The following is a 26,513-nucleotide window of genomic DNA, read 5'->3' on the forward strand; positions in this document are numbered from 1 at the left end:
TTAGGCATTAGGGCTACTTGTCTCTATCTGCAAATGACTAGGACATCGCAGCCACTTCCCTGCTTTAATCTTTCTAGAACTATAAGAAGAAATATAGTCATAAAATTCTGCAAAACAAGAAATGAATTTGTGCCCTTTTGCAATGAGGATAAAAATCTTTACAAAACCATAATAAACAAATTAGCAGCTTTTGAGTCAAAGGCTTGTAAAAAATGTACAGTGTAATAATATGGGAATGACAGCATAGATTTCTGGTATGCTTCAACATAATTCATTATAAATCTATAAGGCCCATTTCAGGTATTTGGGAGCAAAGGCTAATTACTCTACAAAGAATACTACAATTGCATCCCTTTCTCAGCAGCAAAAAGCCATATGGATAGTTTCTGAATAGCACAATAGTAAACTATGCTGTTTTCCCATCCCTTTTTTTCCCTCTTCCCACAACCTGTTCTCTTACCAGGCTAAGCTACAGATCAGAAACCATGATTAACTACCTATTTTGGGCTAGTTCTGTTGTTTGACTCCTGAGCTGAAGGTTTGGCTCCCTAGCTTCTCCTTCTACCTATGTTTCCTATTGTGCATTTTGCCTATTTTGGTCCCCATTCTTGCCTCCATCATTCACTCTCTTCTGTTTCCTGCAACTCTACTTCTGGTTGTCCTTGTTTCCATATTTTATTCTTTTTCATTCTTTCTTCTGACCTACTACTTGCTTAGTTTTTTGATTGCTTTCTTCCCATAATGAGCAACACCTTGTCAAGTTAGAGAGAAACTATGCTTGCCAAGGCTGATGTTTAGTTTACTCACTTTAGCAACATAGGGTCAATTTTATGGTCAACAAGAAGTGGACACCCACTGGCTCAGTGCAAAAGGCAGGAAAAACTACAGACCCTTCATGACAGGAACAATAGTTTAGACATATTTATACAGTGTCCAATACCATGTAGATCTGCTCCTGAATGGGGCTTTAGAAGCAATCAAAATTAAAATATCCAGAGAGAGTCCTGAAAGGGTTATGGAGAGGTTCAGCCTCTCTCATAAGCAGTAACTAGGATGGTAACGACCCTGGATTCCACTAGAAGATGATCCTGATTTGCTGCTCAATCTCCATCCTTGATTACCATAATGCCTGCAAAGGTGATTGCTGAATTACTTTTTCTTCTGGTGGATAAATGTTGACTAATGACAACGATTAAAACAGTCAAAGTCATGTCACCTATAACTTAAGTCATGTTTGAACCTACGTGTGTCCTACTTGAGTATATCAAATTATTACACAATAAATCACCAAGCTGCATCAAGTTATAACTTTACACTGCATAGTATGTGTTACAAGAAGTAGGATGCATTCAGTTTTGAGGGATGGATCCTGGCTCTTTAGGCTACTTTTGGTGACCCCATACAGTTTAAGTGGGGGAAGAGGAATGGATTAAGTAAGCAGAATGAATAAAAGCAGAGTGAAAGTGGGAAAGAGGCAAGGAAAAACAGGAAAATAGCGATGAAAAAGGTAAGAACTATAATGAGTACGGAAAACGAAGCTAGGCAGTTGAAGAACTTCAGTGGTAGGCCCAGGTGAGAAGAAGCAGCAAATACCTGCACTAGTAATTCAATCAACAAGGAATAAAATCCCAAATCCCAGTTTCAAGGTGGAATAAACGATCATGTTGAAGTGTGTGAAGGCTTCTCACAGCTCCAATTATTCCTCATTTTTCAGGAAGGTGAGTGGTCCTTCTATCCCACGTTAGTCTCTGAGTCTAGATGTGACCATCACAGAACCCTGAAACTTTGGCTGTAGCTGTTGCTAAGGTTAAAAATGATAATGTTTAAGTGAAAAACTTTACTGCTTTAAGGTAATTGCTTTCTTTGCCTCAAGCAAACTCATTGCTTTCAATGAGACTACATGAGGAGTGTGCTTTAAATCTGTGTGAGCAGATATACCACAACCTGTCCCTACAATCAGTTAAAGCAGACTTTTGTGTGTTATGAATTTTTTCTTGTTATAGAAGACATGATATATATGGGGGAGGGGAGCGAAACTATGGGTGGTTTACACAGAATAAATGAGCTCAAAATTATAGGAGAGGAAGAAATTAAAATGGTGCTCACTGAACTTAGGGCATGAAAGAGAATAATTGCAAAAGCAAGTATATGACAGGACAGCATACTAGCTGAAAACCTCCAGAAGAACAAGTTATGTTTGAATTTAATAAGTGGCAGAAGAGGGAAAAGTTATTATAGGATTACTTAATCTAAACTGACAGGAAAAAGAATTTGATAGAGGCTATGAGAATGGCTGAAGAACTAAAAGTTCTGGGCTGATGAACATGTCCAAATAACCACAATGCAAGAACTAGTAAGTGAAGCAGACCCCTTGCTTTTGTTGCTTACACTTCACTAACCATAATAGGGTCCTCAGTGACTTGCATTCTTCTATAATAAACACACACAGATATGTGTCAGGTTCTCGCTGGTAAACTCACTTCCTAGCACACTGCAATGGGGAAGCACCATCACAAATTGATGTTGGACGCCGTAATAACAGACCTTGTTACAAGTCACTACCAACCTTGTGCAGCAGTTATTTTTCAGCCTCATAGTGATGATATGTTTTATCCTCCGTGTTATCTATAATGAGCTAATAAAAACTATTATTTTAGATCACTCGGGATACTATGCTTACTGAGAACTGTAGGATGCCCAAAACAGCAAGCAAAATGTAATGTGGCCTATCAGAGCAGAGAAGAAGACACAGGAGGGATTATTCCTTTGTTTTAAAACCATTCTTCCTCAAATTACCAAAATGCCATAGCTTAAGATATGCTTAGACGTTTGTTAAGTGTATACGTAACATCATTCTCCCCTTGTACTCGGCCTTGGTGAGGCCGCAGCTGGAGTACTGCATCCAGTTTTGGGCTCCACAATTCAACAAGGACGTGGAGAAGCTTGAGAGAATCCAAAGGAGAGCCACGCGCATGATCAGAGGTCAGAAAAACAGACCTTACGATGACAGGCTGAGAGCCACGGGGCTCTTTAGCCTGGAAAAGTGCAGGCTCAAGGGTGATCTGATGGCCACCTATAAGTTTATCAGGGGTGACCACCGGGATCTGGGGGAACGTTTGTTCACCAGAGCGCCCCAAGGGATGATGAAGTCGAACAGTTATAAACTACTGCAAGACCATTTCAGGCTGGACATAAGGAAGAATTTCTTTACTGTCCGAGCCCCCAAAGTCTGGAACAGCCTGCCATCGGAGGTGGTTCAAGCACCTACATTGAACACCTTCAAGAGCAAATTGGATGCTTATCTTGCTGGGATCCTATGACCCCAGCTGACTTCCTGCCCTTTGGGCAGGGGGCTGGACTCGATGATCTTCCAAGGTCCCTTCCAGCCCTAATGTCTATGAAGTCTATAATTCAGTTACAAAAAGCAGTGAGTCTCAAAGGGCATGATAGGAGAATCCATTTCATTTGTTTCCTTCTGAGGAACAGGCACAAAAAATAAAAATCACACTTGTGTCCATCCCTAAGAGACTCAATATAGCAAAAGCTGGCATTTGAGGTGGAAAGCCTGGTGTAAACATCTAGGCACTTTAGCTCTGTTCCAGGCACAGTATATCATCCCTCCAAGAACATCACATTAATGGTTGGAAATTTTTAGTTGAACAGTGGGATAGTTTCACTTTCCCAGAGACAAACAAATAATAAAGAAGCTGTCATTCTTCATAAACCTAGCACATCAACAAAATTATCCTTGGAACACAAAAATATTTGGGTTTTTTCTCATCAGCAAATAAAGCCAGATTAAAATATCAAGGAAACAAACTGAAATGAGGAGGATCAATATGAAGAGAAAGAGTGTCACGATCTTACATCAATCTGATTACCATTCAGATGGATAAAATACAAAGAAATAACTGATTCTTAGGAAAGAAGTACAAAGTTGAAAAAAACCCACTTTTCCTAAGAGAAGAAACAATGATTATCTGCAAGACTGCGCATTCTTTAAAAAGGAACTAGAAAAATAATAGTGTCTGACACACTTCTGAATGGGCTGTGTTCTCCCACTCTCCTCAATGCCAGACACCATTCATACTCAACCACTTCCTCAGGGATGGCTATGCTGATAACTCGATACAAGGCAGATGCCCTACAGAGACTCCCCTAGCCACTTCTGCATATGTTACCTCCGAAAACAAAAGCAGTGTGCTGTAGCTGCAATGCTGTGTCTCAGCTAGTAAGCCCAGACACAGCTGCTTCCAGGTCCAGAGCTAATGCATGCAGAGATAGCAGAGGGTCTCTCACCAGGGCAGCCTTGCACTGTACAGACATCCTGTTGTATAACTCAATTCAAGTTTCCAAATTACAGCTGGCTATTCTAAGGATCTCCCTTCGTGGGGGGTGGGGTTTGACCTAGCTTTTCAGATCTTTTAGCCAAAAGAGAGACATTTCTAAACCCTCTGTTTTCTGGATGGAAGCAGTTGGACCCAGACCACTAAAGACAGTACCATAGTAATGAAGTTTGGTACCTGGGGCAAAGCCTGCAGCAGCAGCCCACCCTCGCCCTGCACACAGATGCAGGGGACATGCCCCCCCCCCATGCTTGCCTAGGAGTGCACACAGCAGCAGGAGCCACCCTCTCTCCTTCCCCGTGTCCCTCAAAATGAGCCACCTGTGGCTCTGTCCCACACCCTGTCCCAGCTGGACAGTGCCTGTTGGCACCCCTTCGCTTTGGCACCCAAGACAGTCAACCTGCTCACCCCCACCTTGCTATGGCACTAACTACTGCAGTCACCTGGAATCAGTGATCTATTATCACCTGAAGCCAGGCAAATTCAGTGTCTGTCCTACGTAGAGAATTTATGAACTTCGTTGGTGAAATCCTGATGGCAGACAAGTCAATGTCATCAGCTTTAATGAGACTAGTATTTCTGTCCATATGTATAATATAAGCTATGCAAGTCATATGAAGATAAAGCAACAGCCATTTAAAATTTTGCAAGTGTCACCAGCTATTTGCTAAATCCCATTGATTACAATAATAAAGACACTCCATAAGCCAAAGCAAACATGACACCAGTTCTTATAGGACCAGACTGGTTTCAACTGTTCACATCCATTATGGCCCCTTGTACTGGGTGTGAACAGCTGAAAACAAGTTGCCAGCTCTTAGCTTTCACTTTTTCTTTTCTTCTTTTTTTTTTTTTTTGACTACAGAAAAATAATAAAGCAATTCTTCTGTTGTAAAAAACTCAGAAGACCACAACAGGTCAGAATGTTCTGACACTATGGATTCTTGTGCCCCTGAAAGATGTTACAGCTAAGATGTGATTAACTGGTTAATTAAGTCTTAACTAATGGCCAAATTTTCAATCAATTAATGGATAAAACAAGGAATAAGCCACAAAGTTATTGCACAAAACATGTGTAACAGCTTTGTGGCTGGTTCTTATCATACCTTTATCTGAACACATAGCCAATGCCCCGCCTCTGGAACACATGGGAGCCCGTCAAGACTCCTGTGTGCTCCAGAGGCTGGGAGGTTCAGTCAGCTGACCAGGGCTTGCAGCCAGGGCAGCACACCATATTGACAGCAGCTCCCAGGTGCAGGAGTGCAAGATGCTCCTCTCCAGCTGGAAACCAGCTGGAAACCAAGCTTGCTACCTGCTGGTACAGGGAAAGCCCAATGGATTCTGATGTGGAATCCCAAAACTGTGCTTTCTGCCATGCACATGTGGCAGCAAGAAGTGTGATTGTTGGAATCCCACACCAGATCCAACTGTGCTTTTACTTTAAAGGTTAATACTGCACAGCACCCTGGTTGAGGATCACTGGCCTAGCCAGTTACAAGTTCTTCAGAGTGTTTCAAACTATCAATACACAAGTTATTATCTAGATCAGTGGTGCTCAGCCTCCAGGCTGAAGGCCCGATCTGGCTCATGGAGCAATGTCATCTGGCCCACAGAGCTCCTCACAAGACCAGAAATTTGGCACTCGGGAACAGTAGCAATTAACACTATTATTGTTCCCCCGCTGCCAAATTTTCAAGCCCTGCAGACCAGATGGAACAGACCTGCTTATGGAGTTGGGGCTGAGGGGTCTGATCTGGCACACAGGACCAGGGGCAGGATCCAATCTGGTACACAGGGCCAGAGCCCAATCCACTGTATAGAGCTGAGGCCATGCACTGACCAGCTCTGCATGCCACACTGGACCCATAGACCAGATCTGCCCCTCATACTGACTCAGCAAGAGTCATCCAGCCCTCAGAGCCAAAAGGCTGGGCACTACTGCTTCAGATAACAATATAGTAAAGAGTAGTAACCAAGAGCTATACAACAGGACTGTAAACAACCACAAGGACAGTTTTTCTGTATTTGCACAATGCCTAGAACAATGGGCTCCTGGTGCACCAGTTATTATTAAAAAATAACAACAGTAGCAGGAAAAAGAAACCAAGAAAAAGGCAAGTCTTACTCCTTAAAAAAATGGTAGGATCTATTTTATGCCCATGCAAAACAAAGGAGATACTGTTTTTTTTCTACAGTCTTCTCGACAAGAATCATAGACAGAATAAAATACATAGAACATCTTTTGTCAGCCACAGAAAAATGAAGACCAAAACTGAGCACATTGTAATTTAGTAGGTTCAGAGCATTATTGTAGTCATAATGTTCCAGGAAATGTGAGAAGTAAGGGTTTTTTTTATATTTTTTACTGGAGAGTAAGGAGAGATGATAGACATTTTAGGGGGGGCAAAGTGACCTGAAAAAGGCCACTTCATGCCCCCAAACTTGTCTAAAATCCCTCAACTCTCCAATAAAAGATATCCCCCAAAAATAAAAAAAAACCAAAAATAACACCTATTGCAGGGGGTCGGACTTGATGATCTGCTCAGGTCCCTTCTGACCCTACCAACTATGAAACACTCCCCCAAAAAAAAGCCAACCCCTTCCGCCCCCCAAAAGAAACCCTGAAAAAAAACTTCTTTGCTTCTCTCATTGTGATTTAAAACTGGAGGAGGTCTACTGAGTATAGACATTAAAAATGACACTTAGCATATTGTGCCATTCAGTTTTACTATTCTCAAAACTAACCTATATTTTTCCTATTTTTTTACTATTTTAATCTTATATCTACTGAACAGGATTTCCTCTTCTTTCAAAATTATAGCAATTGTACAAGGATTTACTTGCCTCTGTTCTGTCTTTAGGAAAATGAGAATCGGTCAAGCTGCCTACCTATGAAAACATACTCAATCAAATATTTAATAGGAACTCTTTTTTGTTCCAAAGAATAAGCAGAAAGAATAAAAGGGGTTTTTTTTTTAAAAACTCACATCCCCAAAATTCATTTGTAAAAATTAAAAAAGTAAAGTTCATGTGATACACCTACTCCCATTTAAGTTTTTTATGTTCTTTAATAGGTAAGCACATTTCCTTCAACGGTATAACTTAAATATTTAATACTTAAAGACATTTTTACCCTTTTGAAGTACAATATTCAATGTTGCATGAATATATTTTCTTACACTAGGCATCAAAGATAATAAACAAAAACTGCACATTATAACCCTAATCTAGAAGACTGTAAGAATACAGGCAGTCCTCGACTTACGCTTTGACTTACGTTTATAAACTAACACTTTGTTTCAACTTGTGACATCAGTTTCAACTTTACAAAGCTTGATCTGATGCAAGACCATATCACCCATCTTCCTGGAGAACGTCTGTCCAAACTTCCTTGAACACGTTCTTTAAGAAAGGAGACTAGACTCCAGAAAAACCTGCAGCCAACACTCCTGAGAAGACTCCAGCCAAGAACCCTTTAAAAACTCCAACCAAGAGCCCTTCAAAAAGTCCAGCAAAGAAGTCCTTACAAATCAATATGATTAATATATTTATAGTCTAAATAGCAATATAGCTATATTACCTCAAAGAAGTCCTTACAAATCAATATGATTGCTATTTACACTATAAATATATTAATGTAGCTATATTACTCATCTATAATTGATTTAGTACAAAATTCTGGGCTATTTTTGGTGAAAATAGGGTATCAGGCCTTGGTTCAGGAACCAATCCCCCATTTATAACATTGTTTCCTATGGGAAAATTGGTTCCGAGTTACAATGTTTCAATTTAAGACACGATTTTCAGGAACCAATTGTATCGTAGGTCTGAGGACTGCCTGTACATTGTGACAATAACGGAATGGCTGTTTATTAAAATGCTAGCAAATCAACTATGAAAAACTTTCAGGCTGACATAAATGACTCTGCTCCCAGAACAAAAACAACAGTAGGAAAATAAATGCCAATTGTCACAAGTCTTGTAAAAACACTATTAAATATACAATCCAGAGAGAAAAACAAAGAAAATATCTTGTGTGATATACAGTAAGATGCATCATACTGAATTTCATTAAAAAACTTAAATGAAAAACTGGTTAAGCCAAAACAAGGATCTACTATTGAATCATAATTTAATTTGCCAGATGAGAGAACATTAGATATTAAACAGCAAGACACAAATTCTGCTCTTGCTTCTATTGATATGACCCAAAGTAAATGGGTATTTTGCAAGTGAAACTGAAGGAAGAAGGTTCCTTTACCAATAATATTTCTTGCTTTCAGCCACAAATTTCAAAGTGCTTTAAAAAGGTGGGAGTTACTATCATTTTAGAGAAGGGGAAAGAAACTAGGGCACAGTAAGATTAAGTACCTTCTTCAAAATCATATAGCATAACATTGTTAAGAATTGGGATTATAACCAAGCACCCAGTCTCAACATCTGCCCATTTCTAGACCACAAATATCTGTACCCCTCAACATTAATGCAAATTTGGTAAAGAAGCTGGAAATTTCTGAACTTTTCTCTGGAATGCAAAGAGTTCAAAAGTGAACTTGTAAGGTCACCATAATGTATCCGGAGCATCTACAAGTGGCAAACTGCTGTACGTGGAGAAAAGCTCATCAGATAATATCACTGCTTATCATCAAGAATCACTGAATTGCACTGTTTTCCAAGAAACATGATACGGGGTATATGTTTGCGTGCCTACAGATGCATTTCAGTCAGAGCTCTACAAAGGGAAGTTGATTTGGTTCACATCTAAAAGACTCATCTTAACAAGGACAAAGTTTTTTATTTACTGGGAGTTTAATCTTTTTTTGAGGCTTTAATGATGCCTCTTCAGTGGCAGCCTTACTCTTTCCAGGTCTACTAAATTAAATATTAGTACTAACAAATCAACACATGGCAATGCATATTTTTAATTCAATATTATTGCTCCCTAGCCATACCTATTCTATTAGCTCCAAATGGTTATTTGCCTTCCTTTCTACAATGACTTTCAGTTAGCTTGAATCTCTGACCATCTTAAAAAACATAAAATAAAGCTTCTGTCAGCAGCCCTTCTTCTCTTGGTAGTGTTAGGGTGATGTTGTAAGAAAAATGCAAGAGGCAAGGACTTTGAGAGGGGTATAGATAAGCTGTCAGGTACCACGTGAGATATGAGGAACGGTACCTGGTACCTGACAGCTTGTCTATATACCTCCCAACTATATGGTTAAGTCAATAAAAAATATCGCCCACAAAAATCCTTGCCTCTCACATTTTCTCTTTTGGGAAATGTTACTGCTTATCTGGCAATACAGGCAAGAGATGATGAAAATCACCTGCTCCATCAACTGTTAACTGAAGACATAAACAGATGAAGGCTTAAGAGACTTAAAAGTTGTAAACCCTTTGTACATGAAGCCCATAAGCACCTGGAAAATGTTTGGGGATGCTGAACCAAACTTATAACCAGCAGCAGGGTGGGCTCACTGCTGGGAAAGGTCAGACCTTTGCCTACAGCATTTTATACCAACACTAAGAAAGTCACCCATTGGGCACAACTTTGACAGAGAAGCATGGGTCAAGCAGAACAGATATGAGATCTGGATAAGGATGCTTCAAAACAACACTTCATAAGATGAACAACTTGGACAGCCCCCTGTGTAAATGCAGTGTCCAACAAACAGCACAGCACTTACTCAAAAGCTGCATTCTGTACAAATGTCCTGATGGGGTAGATGGAATCCGCACACAGACATAATACTGCGGAATTGCTCACAGATTTGGAAGCTGGTATCTGACACAATGCAAAAAAAGAAGGGTTCTGGCTAAGAAAAAGTTAGCTTGTCCCCCCACTCAGTACATAGAATCGTGGGTGACTAGTGCCTCCCAAGTCTGGAGGGATACCAGTGGGGCATGACTGGGGGTGAGGGAGGAGGGGTGCCCAGCAGCCAGCCAGCGACTGGGAGGGGGGGACCCCCTGGCAGCCAGCCAGCAACCGGGGGGGGGCCATCCAGTGACCGGACTTGGTGGGGGTTCCCCTACTAGCCAGCCAGCAACCAGAAGGGGGGTACTACTGCTCTCCGCGGATGGAGCCAATTTCAGGGGGGTGCTACCACTCTCCGTGCTCCTTTACCAGCTGGAGCGGTCGCTGTCGGCGGGGAGCACCAGCGCTCTCAAGGAGGGCACATGCCCCAACCATGCATCACCTATGCACGCAGTGTAATCTTTATTTTTCCCTTAGATATTCTAAGTAGGTGAGATATATCCCGGGTTGTATCTTGTCTCTCATTTAAAATAGTTTTTCGCTGAGGATTTTGAATGGGAAAAGATGGTGATCTGAATTTACAGCATGACATTTGATTTTTAACTGTTTTGTTTCTCTAAGTTGATAGTGGCTTTTAAACTGGAGAGTTATAATCCATCCCTGCACAGGAATATCCACCCTTTGGCTTTGTCTCCTAAAGGGATCAGGGCAGATTGCATCTCATTCTTGATTTTGAAACTGTAAACCTGAAGTAAATAAAGTGGAATCCATTAGGTCTAAAATCAGAGAGAAACTCTCATCTAGCAATTTGTTGGCTTTAAAGAACTAGATTTTGGACTTTAATGATCTGGCACAAATTCCATAATATTTATTGAGATCATTAAAATTTACAGGATGACTTCACAGCAAAAAAGGAACATTTCATTCTTTACAAGATTAATCTAGTATGATTCAGATGGTTTTGATTATAAGAAATGGCTTCAAATTATGGTAAGAGCTGTTAGAGATAATAGTTCCTCTGATTGTATTAAGAAATTAGTTATCTTTAGCAAGGACTACAAAAACTGATGAATAAGAAAAGGGACCTATCAGAAGGAATCTGAATTCACTATCATATGAAATCTTCATGGTTTGGAAGTTGGTAGCAATAAGCTACAAGAAGATTAAGATATAAGTGACATAAGACAATCCTAATCTTTTAGCATGCTTAAAGAGGTATTTTTCTGCTTTTTAAAAAAATGAGAAAACCTAATTTTTCTATTTATTTTTTTAAAATGAGGACTATATACCTTCAGTATATAGTCTGTCTTCCTGGATTTCATTTGTCCCTTTGTAGAACAACCTTCAGCCTCAGTGAGAGAAATTAGAATCCCAGTAAGTCTGCAATGCCATATTTAAAAAGAGTTGCTTCCCAAGGGGAGAAAAACGGTTGCAAAATTTGTCAGTCTGAAATCACCCTCAGAATCCATTGATGAAGGTTACCTCTGGAAGGAAGCTGCAAGGTCTGTTATAGAATCCAGGCCACACTCTCTTTTGGGGAGCCCTCTACAGCCAAGTGGAGAATGTCTTAGGATAGGGCAGAAACATAAGCCAATTGATCCTATTTCCATTAGGAATGGTGTCCACTAGGCCTATTCATTGGACTGTGCCTTTTTTCATATTAGTGAGGTAATAGTGGTTTTAGAAAGGATGCAAAATTCCGCCCCCCATGACATTTTGGCCCAATTTGTGCAGTCCTTTATTATGCAGGTAGTATGGCTTCATTGCGCCAAACTCCTTTGGGCTTGAAACATATGTAAAAATATGTTAAAAATTTTAGCCCTCTGGGCCTGCACACCTGTCTCTATGTGATCAGAAAACCAGTATTCTTTGACATCAGACCAACGCTGCACACATGGAGTTGCACACACTGCCACTAAATTAAACCAGTAATCCTGTTTGGGTCTGTGTTACATTTAACAGCCAATAAGACTGTAGCAGGGCACTAGGGTGCCTGCTACTGAAGATAGGAAATGGCTTAGCTGCTGGTTAGTAAGGCAGCAGGTGTTAGTTGTTGGAGCTGAGTAGACCAGCTGATCGCCAGGGGGCGAGGCTTGGCCTTCATAAAGAAGGGAAGGCGGAGGCCAGAAACAGTTCCCCTCTGGCAGCTGCAGGAACTCTGCAGTGGAGAGCTGAGCAGCAGAGCTTACGCTGGCAGTTTGACCGCTGCAATGATGCGAGGGGAGAGAGAGAACCCCTGAGAAAGGTATTGGAGAGAGCCAACATAGTTTTATGGAGTTGTGAGTATTACACCAGAGGACCGGGCAAGGCTGTAGGGGTGGAGGAGGCCTCAGCACGAGCTCCCCAGTAAGATGGGGGAGTTCCTGGCACCAAGGAGGGTGCCATGAGTGGGGTTGTCCCAACCCCAGCCCATTGAGGCGACTTCGGGAAGAGTCAAGGAGAGGCGGAAGCCCAGAAGGGTGCGGGCCCAGGAAGGTGGGCCTAAGCAGTGGGGGAGTCCCGCCCCCAGCCCAGCGTGGGCATTACCGGGACAGGCCCCAATTGGAAGCCCCAGTTGGGAAGAGCCCCAGTGGGGCATAGCCCCAAGTTGGGCATAGAAGGCCTGAGTGCGGGGAGCGAGCACAAGAGGCACGAGCGAGGGCCCCAGTGGGGGCATAGAAGGCCCGAGTGCGGGCGACGAACATAAGGAGCACAAGCAAGGGTCCCAGGCGGGCAGCGAGCGCGGGAGGTGCAACCACAGGCCCAAGTGCGAGCATAGGGACCGCGGGGAGCGCGGGACGCAGGTCAGGACGCGAGTGGCCGCGGAGTATAAGGGAGGCAGGCCCGAGTGGGGCGCTGCCTGAGAGATACGAAACATCGAGAGGAGAGTAAGCCATTGGGAGGCCCGGGCTGGGTGAGAAGGGGCACAATCAGAGAGAGAGCCGCCCCAGGGGGGGCGTGTGTATTGAGTTGGCCCCGGGATAAGACCAGCACCGGGACTCAGAGGAAATCCCAGCACAGTAAGACTGGCCCCGTGCCAAGAAGGGTAGGAAAGCAGCCTCCTTCACTGAACTAATAAGAGCAAAGACGTGGCAGGCGAGACGGAAGATGTGAAAGACCCAGACTTGGCACGGTAGACAAGGACACTAGGGGAGGTCACGGCACCCCTAAGGGCCGTCCTGCCACAAAGACACATTTATAAAAGAGGTAAGCAGGACAGCTTATGTTCTACATAAGCAGTGCTTTAATGACACCAGCTCTAAAAGGGGCTTAAAATCACTGACTAAATATTATGTAGTAAGGAAATTTGGGGCTAGATGTTTTGTCAAACACGTTTTTAAAAGGACTGGCTGCTGTGCCAACTTATCTCTCAACTCTATTCCTTAGGCTAAAGGCTGGGAAGTGAGCTATTTCTATTGAAATTCAATACCTTTTATTAATTTACACATATACACACAATTTTTAGCTTTTTAGTTTAGAAGTTATATATGGACAGTGAACTCAAGACACGATGACCTTTGAAAACACTAAAAGGTAGCACACATACAAGTGGCTGAATTATCATTCCAGAAGCAAGCTTATTATTTGGAAATTCCTGGCTTGATCTGTGAATTTCAGCTTTGTAGTGTCACTACTTTTAGCATTTTATCTCCTTTTTCCTCTAAAATAAAAAGTATAGAATATGACATACGCAGTTCTTTGGCTCAGAAACTCAAAAACACTGCTGGAAAATACCACTGCAAATTGCAAATTCGTTGATTCAGAAATAAAGGCTCCCTGGTCATCTTATAAACTCTGTCTGCTTCCAGTCATTCTAACAAATGCATTTTAACTAGGGCATCTTTAATGACCTTTAATTACCTGCCCAAATGTCTAAATGCCTGCTGAAATTTGCCTAAAAACAGCATTAAATGTCAACTTCCTCTAAAACTGTCATCACCAGGATAATTTTTTTTCTGCATCCTAATCACTTGAACTTTTAGAGTATTTAGAAACTGAGGTTCATGCAGAATACTGATTTATGTGCATTAAGAAGTGCCTAACATACATAACAGACACCAGTCACTGGTATAACAACTTTTACATGAAAAGCAACAATTGATTTGGGACCTGGCAGCTTGGAGGTTTGTCTTTCTTCATAGCTCCATGGGCGACTGGTGCCTCCTGAGTCTGGGGAGACAACAGATTGCCAACAGGGGAAAGGTGGAGGTCCCCCACCAGCCAATCGCAAACCCCAGGACCACCAGCGGCAAAACCAGAAGTGCACTTCCGGTTTCATGGCTCATGCTTCCAGGTGGTGCATGGCCAATCTCAGGGAGTGCACGTGCACCCCCCACACGTCACCAATGCATCTCTCTTATCAGGGAGGTGTTCTAAGTTACAGCCCCTGGGACTTAAGATAAAAGGAAGCCTATACACATGCTTGTGGGTGGGGGGAGGGGGAGCGTTTTAATAGAAAGCTTCCCAGATAGCTCACCGTCACGTTTTAAGCCCCTACGTATTTCAAAATGGCCACAGCATGCTTTGTCTAAAATTCATTCAATGAGGTTTAGATAAAGCAGTCTATGGCCGTTTCAAAACATAAGGGGACTTAATACACGTGACAGTGAGACAAAGCTGCAGTGTTTTAAGTAGAATGTGAACAATCATGTCTATAGGCACCCAAAGTGATTAGCAGAACATTTTCTGTTCATCGTTTTTGACTCTGGTAGAAGTTACACCTCTACATGGCTTGAACTTTTGGGAATACTGCATCATTCACCTAACTGATCCATCTTTAGGGTGCTTCGGTAAGGGAGTTTATTTTTATAGCAGATTGCTTCAAAATTATGGACCCAAAAACTGGTTTGGCTGGGTAAGCAGCTGCTCCTTTAAGATGCGTATACTTTATTTCAGCAGTACAGGTTTCAGGTACTTTTGAAATAAGTCTGATTTCTTTTAAACAAATAATATGCAGCAAAAATTTACAGTACAGGGGAAGAATCACTGTTTTTCTCTCAGTTCTACCTCCCTGCCAATGCACAGTATAGAGAGTGGATTGGTCATATTGATAGATATGTAATGGATCATTAGTCAACTTCTTCATTCCCTCCTCCCACCCCACCAATGTTGTTAAAGCAATAAACAGAGTTCTACCAGGTATCTTCTAACAGTGATTTTGAAGATAAGAGGTCCTCAATTCACCATTTGTTCAAAGTGATTCAATCAGAATAATGTATTCTCATGTAATTTTTGCCATTCATAGACATTAGGGCTGGAAGGGACCTTGGGAGATCATCGAGTCCAGCCCCCTGCCCAAAGGGCAGGAAGTCAGCTGGGGTCATAGGATCCCAGCAAGATAAGCATCCAATTTGCTCTTGAAGGTGTTCAATGTAGGCGCTTGAACCACCTCCGCTGGCAAACTGTTCCAGACCTTGGGGGCTCGGACAGTAAAGAAATTCTTCCTTATGTCCAGCCTGAAATGGTCTTGCAGGAGTTTGTGACCGTTTGACCTCGTCATCCCTTGGGGCGCTCTGGTGAACAGACGTTCCCCCAGATCCTGGTGGTCACCCCTGATAAACTTATAGGTGGCCATCAGATCGCCCCTGAGCCTGCGCTTTTCCAGGCTAAAGAGTCCCATGGCTCTCAGCCTGTCATCGTAAGATCCGTTTTCCTGACCTCTGATCATGGGCGTGGCTCTCCTCTGGACTCTCTCAAGCTTCTCCACATCCTTTTTGAATTGTGGAGTCCAAAACTGGACGCAGTACTCCAGCTGCGGCCTCACCAAGGCCGAGTACAAGGGGAGAATGACGTCCCGGGATTTTCTTGAGAAGCATCTATGGATGCATGCCAGCATTTTGGTCGCTTTACTAGCCGCAGCATTGCATTGGAGGCTCATGTTCATCTTGTGGTCAATGATGACCCCCAAGTCTTTTTCTTCTGTAGTGCTAACCAACGTAGCACTGCCGAGCCTATAAGGGTGCTGCAGGTTTTTCCTCCCAAGGTGGAGAACCTTGCGTTTTTCGGTGTTAAACACCATCAGGTTCTCGTCTGCCCATTTGCTGAGCTTGTCCAGGTCAGCCTGGATCACCCGCCTATCTTCTGGCGTGGATGCTTTGCCCCAAAGTTTGGTGTCATCGGCGAACTTGGCCAGTCCACTCCTAACTCCAATGTCCACATCGTTAATGAAGATGTTGAGCAGTATGGGTCCCAGGACAGAGCCTTGAGGGACCCCACTGGTCACAGGGCACCATGATGAGTGACTGCCATCAATCACAACCCTCTGGGTCCGACCACGAAGCCAATTTCCCAGCCAGCGGATCGTGGTGGAGCCAAGGCCACAACTGGGCAGTTTGGCCAAGAGGTGATCATGGGATACCAGATCAAAAGCTTTTTTGAAGTCAAGATATATGACATCAATCTCTTCTCCCTTGTCCAGGTGATAGGTCACCTGGTCATAGAAGGAAATGAGATTGGTCAAACAAGACCTACCCGCAACAAACCTGTGCTGGCTGTCCCTTAGAATGTTAGCCTGGGCCAGTCCCTCAAGGATGGCCTCCTTCATAAACTTTTCTAAGATCTTCCCCAGGATAGAAGTCAGGCTAATGGGCCTGTAGTTAGCCGGATCCACTCTCCTCCCTTTCTTGAAGATCGGCACCACATTGGCCTTCTTCCAGTCTTCTGGCTCTACACCAGAGCGCCAGGAGTTTTCAAAGATCCATGCCAGGGGCTGGGCTATGACACTCACCAGCTCCTTGAGTACCCTGGGGTGCAGGTTGTCAGGGCCAGCTGACTTGAAGGTATCCAGCTTCTCAAGGTGTTCCTTCACGAGGTCAGCATTGATGGAGGGTAGGGGATTCCCCTCACCCAGATTTCCCTGTCCCATAGCAGGCATGGGCATCCTGTGTGACTGATGAAAGACTGATGCAAAGTACCTATTTAATAGGTTGGCTTTTTCCTGGGCGTCAGTTGTCAGTTGCCCCATCTGGTTTAGCAGGGGTCCAACATTGCCCTCTTTCACTTCTTAAATGTCTTAATTTCCCATTCAAATAGAAAATTCCTGCTTTGATACTTTATATTTTCTTGTTTTGACTGCTTTTCCAAAAAGAAATGCATAGCAGATAGCAATTTATTCAATAAATATTTTTTACTTTCTATCCTAATTTGCAGCTGTAAAACTGGACCCAGAAAACAGGATTTTGCACACAACAAATGAACAATTGTGAATTAGTGTCAATTGTACTTCCAGTCTTACCCTCTCATATTATGACAAAAACTCCAATATACTTATTTTTGGTGCACTCAACTAAGTGAATGTTCTACAATATAATTACTAAACATCTTGCCCTTATTATTGTCCTTAATAATATAACTATTGATTCGTTGGCTTATGTTGCTGTGATAGATAGGCAGGTTTACATGAAAATTAACTTGTTTTATAACTTTAACGGGAAATACAAATCAATTTGTAAAGTGAATAGAGATCAAGATAAAAATGAAAGTGAAATAGAAACATATAATAACGCAATAATGATTTTATTTGCCATGTAAAAACAGCATTATTAGTAACACTGCTTTCTCCCATTTATTTGACTTTAATATATTGAACCTAGCAAGTTCATAAACTCATTCAGAGGCTCTGTAACTTAGTCACCAACCAACATATTTGCATTTTGTTGAATGATTTCTGCAAATACTATAAATCATAAAAATACAGGATTGTTTTTATTATTATTGGAATAACTTAAGATATAGCAATTATGGTACCCTTAATAATCCTTGATAATGTGTACCATTTACATGTTTTAAGAAGTGCTTAGGACAGAGGTAAAATATTCATTAACCTGATTGTTCTTTTGCACAAAAAAAAACTTCCTTACTATCCTGAAGTGAATTACATAATAGAATATACATACCCATTTTTTTTCCTAGTTAAATAGCCTCTTATCCATGTTTGACCGATCAGAATTGGTGAATGATGAGCTAGAACATGATTGATTTTTTTAAATGATGTCTTTTACCCAGTTTATGGCCTCCACAAATGTTGCTTCCTGCATGAATTCAAATAAAAATCTGTTGAACACGTTGTGCTTTAAAATCCACACTTCTCTAATAAATAATTTGGAAGCAATGGATTTAAAAGGGATTATTTTAAATTTCATTCCATACCTAAGGATTAAAAGGAAGGAGAAGGGTCCTTTATGTGAAGGAAGCCTAAAACAAACCGAATAAAACTCCTAGTCAATATAACTGAAACAGAGATGGGAATCATTTCAAACCATGAATTAATATGAATCCATACCCATCTTCTCGTATAAAATATACTATGATACAGTTGTCTGTGAGACAATCCTCCCTATTATAGGTATGTCATTCATTTTGTATTTTAAAAAAAGTCATTAAGCTCTCAAAGCAAAGATAACCCTTACAATATTAAAGCACTATTGTTATCAGCTAGTAGAAGTCAATGAAAAAATATTATTTTTTTCTTTGGTAAAATATCTGTTAATTTTGAAAATGAGAACCAGGGTAATATGTTTAGTCAGTATGAGATAATATACAGTTAACGTTTCTATAGTGTTTTGTCAAGTCTGAAGTGAAAAATATACTTGTCTCATTTTTCACAAAATGCAATGCCTTTTCTCAGCAACAGACTCCAATGACTCCAATTCCTATAGTGTTTAAAACAATAGGAAACTCACCTAAACCAGAGGTTTCTACATCCAACTGTTTGTAAAAGTGACAAATATAGATTTCAGAAAATATAGATTTCTCTTAAATCAGAAATTTTCTGATACAAGGAACAGGCTTCTCCTAATAGCAGACAGGATATTTCAGTATCTATTTCTTACAAAACCAGACCTGGCTTCCAATAACTGGGCCAAAGCTTTCAGTCTTACTGAAGTAGGGAATGCCTGTGAAGTAAAATGCAGTTCCTCAATTCAGTAATTTGGGTGGTATTCTTAAAACAAGATTGAAGAGAGTTGTCTTCTGTCCCACCCACCCCTACTTCCAATGTTTCCATTGTAAGGAATTAAAGAATGTGCAAAGTTAACTGTGCAAACGTATTAGATCATTATAGCCCTCTGCTGCTATTTTCGGTAACATAAAGTTGCCCCCAGCTTCCACTAAATACTTCCAAAAAAGTCCCCTTTGCAGTCATGCAAAATGCTTTTACCCTAAGTTATATTAATATTTTCTAGATTGTTCTCATCTAAACATGTTTTACCATCCATTGGGATTTCTTCTATACTTTTGGAGGTTCAAAACCCGTGTACCAAGTGTCACTGGAAGTTACTCCCTCCCTAATATATGTTATATGTTAATTTCCTATTAGTATGGATAAAAGCTGCACATCCTTCTGAGCATGTACTGACGAAAGCGTTCCTAGTTGGGTTTAACAGGTTTAGACTTTTAATGTGCAAATACACTACTAACTGACGGAGGTCACTGCACCGTCTTCTGCAACATATAATACCCACCGCTGTCAGGGACAGAAGACTGAACTAGATAAATGAATTAATTCACCATCTCATTATCTATTTTCACAACATCAGAGGTGTATGAGGATTTTTCAGATACATTGTTTTAGCTCAGTCACCATGCATTATTATACTCTAGTAGTTTGGATCTTGAGGTGTTACAGCATCTCATTAACCTATTGAAAGAGGAAATTATATAATGTTCCCAATATATGATAAAAACTAAAGATATAGTTTGTAAAATGAATATTGTGCTAGTCTAGTACAAAAGTGTGTCATTTCTTATAAACACAATTTTCCAATTACTTTCAAAGTACATTTTCAAAGGATTATCTCTTTTATTAACTATCAGCATGCTGCACACTGTAGAAAGATAAAAAAGTGACTGATTGTAAGAAGACTTTAGAAATCATCTGAACAAGCAGCAGCTATAGTATTTCAATGTCACATGGCATAACTAGAATTAAAATATGGCCATTTACAAAACATTTTTAGCCTGCATGCCAATTTAAAAATATTAGCCTTTTAAGTGCCTTTCTAATATGGCAGTTATCTTCCCTATACATGGAAGGTAACAGTACGTTTAAAATATCATATGGCAAAAATTATTTATTGTCCTACAAGCCACTTCTCGATGTAACCACTTGGATTCTTCTTGTTCTGTTTTAAATCTGGTTAGTATTATGAAGCTGCCACTATGAAAATTCCAGTATCATGATAGGTTTCTGTGCATTCACCATTGATGACAAGACCTCTAGCATATACCCACATATCTAGGAAAATGGACAGTATTTACTTTAACAGACATGCTCAGAGGCTGCTGGAGCCAGAAGAAACAAGGGGCTTTGTATGTTGGGGCTTTGGCACAGGTTACCTGTATAATGTCAGAAATCCCTGGAACATTGTGATGTTATAAAATTATGGTGTTTTTAAAACAGTCTCAGGTCTTCACACCTTTGTGTCGTTTCACCCCGTATGACCATGACTTGCCACTAGATGGCTGGTGAGCAGGGGAGTGCACAGGAGCCAGGACTCTGTTCCTCCCCTGTGGTGGGAGAAGAGAGGGGAGGGTGGCATATAGCCGGGAGGTAGAGAAACCAGCACGGGGTCTTCCCTCCCTCCACACCCAGCAGGAGCCCAGCCAGAGCAGAGGGTGGGTGGGAAGAAAACTGTTTTAAGTGAGGTAGGGAGGCGGTGGGAGAGAGGAAAGCGAGAGAAAGAAGGGGAAAGAATAAGACACAAAATTAAAGGACTAAAATCTTGCACGTGTCGCAGTGAATTGGGATCGAGTTGGAAGGGGTAGTCTGCTTAAGGGCAACAAGGGGTTGTGCTGACTGGGAGTGGCAAGACCCTGGGGCTGGGGAAAGCGTGTTTTCTCCAGCTCCAGGGTCCCACAGCTGTTAAGCCACTCAGCGCCCAGCAGCCACCTCCATTTCAACCCAAATACAGGTCCCGGGAGAGGCTGCATCCCCTCCACACTTACAGCGCCAGCCAGAGCCCAGGAGAAGCAGCCTCCCTAGGGCTTGGCATTGGGATTGAAATTGAGCTTACTGCAGCCAGATTACGCAGCTGAGGAAGCTGCCTTCCCTGGCTCTATGGTCTCTCAGCAATTAAGAGAAGTTGCTCTTAGTGGAAAGTATGTCGGGGGGAGAGAGGAGGAGAAGGGCAACTAGCATCTCGGAGGTAGGAAGGGGCAGAGAGCCTGGGAGCCGTGCATCCTGAACTCCTGAAGGAATGAACTCAATCATTTACCTCCCCTGACCGTTCAAACAATACCCTGGAATTGCCTGGTGTAACAGAGTCTTGACCTCTCTGTTCCTTGAAGGGAAAAAACAGCTCTACAAGGAAACACTGCAAGGCAGGCAGGGCACAGCAGCTGAAGGCTATGGGGGTATAGGGCAATTAAGCCAATTAGCAAGCACATGTGGGCAGCACAGGCTGTCTGTTAACCGGAAGGGGCAAGAGCCCTGGGAGGATATAAGTCTGAGGCTCGGGTTATCAAGCTAATCTCTCGATGGCAGCAGGGGTCCTGAAGGGACTGTGGTGCTGCATATGGAGCCCAGGTGTCATTTGGGGAGCTCACTAGGATATAGCTCAGGGCTGGAAGGCTATCCCAGCTGAGAGATGAGGGAAAGTTTTCCCTTTTATGGGGGCAGAAGGCTGCTTCCCCTTTTGGTATGTATGTTATAGCCCGGAGGCTTACTGTTTATGTTGAAGTTGCACCACTGGTTTGGGATGGGGCTGTAGGGGCAGTATACATGAAGGAGTGATCATCTTGAGCCCAAGTGAGGGTTGAACCCAGAGCAAGCAAGTGTGAGGCAACCGAGCCACACGGGGGCCAGGGCCCAGTGCCCAAGAGGGGCACAGCCACACAGGGGTCAGGAGCCAGAAAGGGCTAGACCAGAACTGGTGGGTCAAAGCCAGATCCAATACAGTGGGCCTAGGCTAGAAGGCCTAGTTAAGGAGAAAGGGCAGTGCCCGAGGAGGCTGAAGCCCCAACAGGTGAGCAGAAGTACAGTAACACCCGCATGGCTTGGGGCATGGTATAGGGGATGAATGGAGCCATGCAGTTAGCCCTTAAGGCTGTAGGTGAGCCACAGTGGCACGGTCTAGGTAGGCCCAGCGAGAAGCCTGGGAGCTGCGCAGTAAGGACCAGCAGGGTGCCAGGGAACCCCAGTGGGGGAGTTTATCTAGACTGGTTCCCAAACAAAGGCCTGTGGGAAGCTTTCCTTTTCATATTATTATTATTCCATCACGGCATGGCAGGCGAGAAGGGAAGGCACCCTAGGGCCAGAGCGGGGCATGGTCACAGAGCTACCAGGGGATGTCATGGCTGCCCCTGGGGCCTTGATGGGCTATATATGAGTAAAACCTTTCCCCAGTAAACTTCCTTTTAAGTGGTTTATCTTTAAAACATTTACAGGGTATTTCTGGTAGTTTAACACCTTAAACATCATAAAAACATTTAAAATGAGAGCAGTCATTAGTTAAGGAGTAACCTGTGCCAAAGGCCCTTGGTTTGTTTCTCAATCTGGCTAATTTAGAAATGGGATTTAGGCACTGGTTCTTCAAATAGAACAAAGGAACAGAAAGGAGAAAAGTAAGACTTAAAAAAAACCTCACAGAATTAACACAGGGAGGTTTTACTCAAGCACACAAGAAAGCTTATCCTGAAGAAGGGAAGAAATTGGTGTGCTTGCTGTGGAATCAGTCAAGATCAGAAATGCCAAACTAAGCTGAAAAGATTTCATAATTTTGAAGACTGTAGACCAGGCCAGCCTGAAGAATGTTGCGGACTTGTTAAGTAAACTCCGACAAATGTATGCAGCATTTATTATTTTGTCTAGATTCGTTTGAATAAAATATTTTAGAAACTTTGTGCAGTAGCATCTGTGAATCTATTTGGTTATATCTATTGCCCACTTGTAAAGAACTGAAATGTAGCCCAAAATACCCACACAACTAGGACTGACTGGGTGCTGACAGATGTGAGGTCAGGGGGGAGGAGGGGAAGAAAAACTAAAAAGCAACCTCAGCACTTCACCAGAAGAAGAAGCCTTTCAATTTGTCCTGACTCGCCCAACAACTGTATGGCTCATATGCTTCAGTGGGACTTTTTGGCGATTTTATCTAATAGCTGATTCAATCAGCTATTAGATAAGAGTACCAAAGAGCCCTACTGAAGCGCACAAGCTATACAAATGCTGAGTGAGCTGGGTCAAACTGACACGATTCCTCTTCTGGGCATGGGTGACTGGTGCCACCTTAATCAAGGGGGCATGTGCCCCTCCCACAACCATTCCCGCCAACCAGGGGGGGCCCCCATGGCCAATCCTGTGGATGAGCCGATCCTGTGGACCAAGGGGGGCTCCCCGCCAGGAGATCCCACAATGGCCAATCACTGCGATCGCTGCAGCCACTTCTGGGAACAGGCACTGGCTGATCGCTGCAGCCGCTCCCAAAAATGGCAACAGCCGCTCCCAGAAGGAGCTGCAACAATCGTAGCAATCAGCCAGCGCTTGCAGGGGTGGGACATCAGTGCTCCCACCTGCCCCCCCCGCCCATCGCCTAAGCAGCAAGCACAGCCAGTCAGAGGGTGCACCAGTGCTCTCAGGGGGTGCATGTGCACCCTCTACACATCACCACTGCTTCTGAACATGCACACTATGCTCAGCACTGAGGCACACCGAGTGGAAAGCAAAGCACTGATTTTTTTTTTTCCTCAAACCTGTCAGCACCCACTGTGTTTACTCTATATGAGAATCTTGGGGTCAGATTTGATATTGGACACCTGATAAAGTTGGGCTGTGGAGCTCTATTTTCATGAAAGGGTAACAAACAAAAAGCTTGCACCAAGGAAGTCTGCCTAGGAGATCAAGAAAGAAGGTAGTACTGCAGTCTGCCAAGACTCAGTGAAGCTTACATCATCCAGGCCTGCAGACTGTAACGCAGAACAGCCAATAGGTCTAGAGCAGCCAGATCCATAGCAACTTGCGTATAGGTTCTTCAAAGTGAGTGAGTGGGTGTGTGTGTTATTCTGTACAAAATGTTGAGATATGACAGATCACTGAGTTTTCTTTCCATCAAACATGAAATATAAAATGCCAATTAGTGGGTAGAAAGGATACAAGCTTGTGACTACTGTATAGTCAGACTTGTATTATTGTTTAATTAATATAGTATTATAGATATCTGTTTTATTTTAAGCATAAACATTTTATGTAATCTCTACACAGCTATGCATTTTTAAAAATGCATCATTAAATAAAACATTAAAATTTTTAATGATGAGCCTCTAATAAAACCTATATGCAGTATAATTGCTTACCTTCCCAGAAGAAAAGCAAAGATCAAGGAACAGATTATGGCTAAATGGCCTGTATTTTTCAGGAAATTTCCAGCCCTCAACAATTTCTTCATCAGCAATTACATAATAATCCAACGTTTTGAGTGAGAAAATTCTGTTAGCAACAATATTCCTATAGGCTATTTTAAGGCTCATCGGACTATCAAACAAGGTGAGGCCTATCAGATTAGGACAGAAAGATAATGAATGCACATTATCCAGTTTTCCAATTCCATTATCATGAAGATAAAGTAGCCTTAATTCCATCAAGCCTTTCCAAAATGCTGGGCCTGGAAGACGCTGTATCTGGAATAATGATAAAAATTCTGTTTTCGGTACATTGTAATTTATGAGCATTTGCAGTATAATAATTTAGCCTGGCCAAATCCACTCGTGTTGAAAAAAGATGTAACACCACTGACTATGCAAAGACAGAATCTGGACCATCGCTAATTCTTAAAAAAAAAAAAAAAAAAAAAACAACTAACCAAACATCATGGTGAGACCAGGAGGCCAACTTCTCAACAACAATATAGAACCTGATGGCATCAGTAGTATTAAAAATAACATTATAAAAGGTTATCAAACCATTATGAGCCAATTACTATTTCTAGTGTCATCATTTTACAAATCTAACAAACCTGAAATTACTACCAAATCCTTTTGACTCCAATTCAGATTTACTTTTTCTGACTACTTTTTCCAAGATTTTTCTGCTCTGGCTTGTTCCATCTGATCATAGTTCTAACATACTCAAAGCTCAAAAGGGCAAATCTAAAACAAACTGGAGTTAATGTGTAACTTTTTCTCCATGAATTGAAAGGATGACTCTTTTAATCCAAGGAGAACTGTTTTTTCTATAAACTAAGAAAATTTCTCAATATTTTGTTTTATCTTTAAGCATAGTAATAGGTTAAGCATAGTAATTAAAAATTAGAAGAGTAAGATGCAGATCAGAGATCTCCAACATTTTTTAAATTAATTTATATAACAACATGGAATACCCTCCTAAACGAAGTAGTAGAAGCCCTATTATTTTAATCACTTAATACTATATTGGACAAATAACTTTTAACATCAGTAAGTAATCTGTATAGGTTTAAAAAAGTAATGGAAAGTTTTGGGTGAGGGCATTTTATTTTATGCTATCACTCTTCAACCAAATGTTATATCTATACAAATACTGAAAAGCCTTTATATATTCATATGTAAATGGATTAAATACACTTAAGATTTAATCACAAAGCTAATGCACAAAGGCACCAATAAAAACTATAACCCTCTTAACAGAAGTGTAGAGATAGGTGAAATTCTGGCCCCATTAATGTTAGTGACAAAACTTATATTGTATTCAATAAGGCCCAGCTTTCATACCCCCCTTCCTTCACTAATGAATTTATAGTAAAAAGTGAAAATGCTAAACCAGTAGAGGAACTACCGTCTATGAAGAACACTTAAAATCTGCATTTAAAATCTAAATCATTTCTCAGAAATACTGTGCAAATAAGAAAGGTTATAAATAAATTTATCTTCCTGAACTAGTGCAGTTCCTAAAGTTATTATTGTTTACCTAGTTTCCATGGAGATCCAGTTTAACTAGATGAACACAACACACAAGTGGATCAATATTTGTAATGTAATTATTAGACAGGAAGCATACTTTAAGTGAAAAACAGTGTTGCAATTGTCCCACACTCCTTAAATACAGCTCATTTAACTGAACTAAAACAAGATCTTTCAGCTTCTTTATACTGTTTGCATTGGTAGTTTGTCCACATTCAAGTATTATATTTTCAGAAGGTGAAAAAAGGTATTCAGTTAATTCCTTCATGGTTGGTTATCTGTTCTATGATTCATCCCCAAAAGAGCTAGAAAGAAAGAAAAACGGCTGAAAAGTAAATTACATTTATTCAACTTTCAAAAGAAAATCTTCAAATACCCAAAGTAAATACCCAAGTGTATGGTACGATAAGACTTGCTCTATAAACATTACATATCCAGGGGAAAGGGAACCACATGGGACTAATTTGAAAATTTAAAAGGAAATGAAAAAGTGCAAATGGATGTTTTTCATGTCACATTATATTTATATATCATATTAAAACCCAAAGAAGTTGTCACAGTAC

The 26,513-nt window shown here is 41.6% G+C and overlaps 2 protein-coding genes across 3 annotated transcripts in view; both read right to left on the reverse strand.

Annotated features, from left to right (window-relative positions):
• On the reverse strand, positions 1 to 26,218 carry LRRIQ3 (leucine rich repeats and IQ motif containing 3). Its single transcript, XM_090048389.1, is given in 5 exon segments — positions 1 to 79; positions 17,976 to 18,064; positions 18,066 to 18,110; positions 24,370 to 24,693; positions 25,958 to 26,218. Coding segments are annotated over 5 exon segments (798 nt in total).
• The window catches only part of LOC149863587 (leucine-rich repeat and IQ domain-containing protein 3-like), a 63,827-nt gene that overhangs the window by 26,164 nt on the left and 11,150 nt on the right, over positions 1 to 26,513 (reverse strand). The window lies entirely within an intron of this gene.

The sequence above is a fragment of the Crocodylus siamensis genome, chromosome 5 (assembly GCF_052110815.1).
Source record: "Crocodylus siamensis isolate JL-2025a chromosome 5, ASM5211081v1, whole genome shotgun sequence".
NCBI lineage: Eukaryota > Metazoa > Chordata > Crocodylia > Crocodylidae > Crocodylus > Crocodylus siamensis.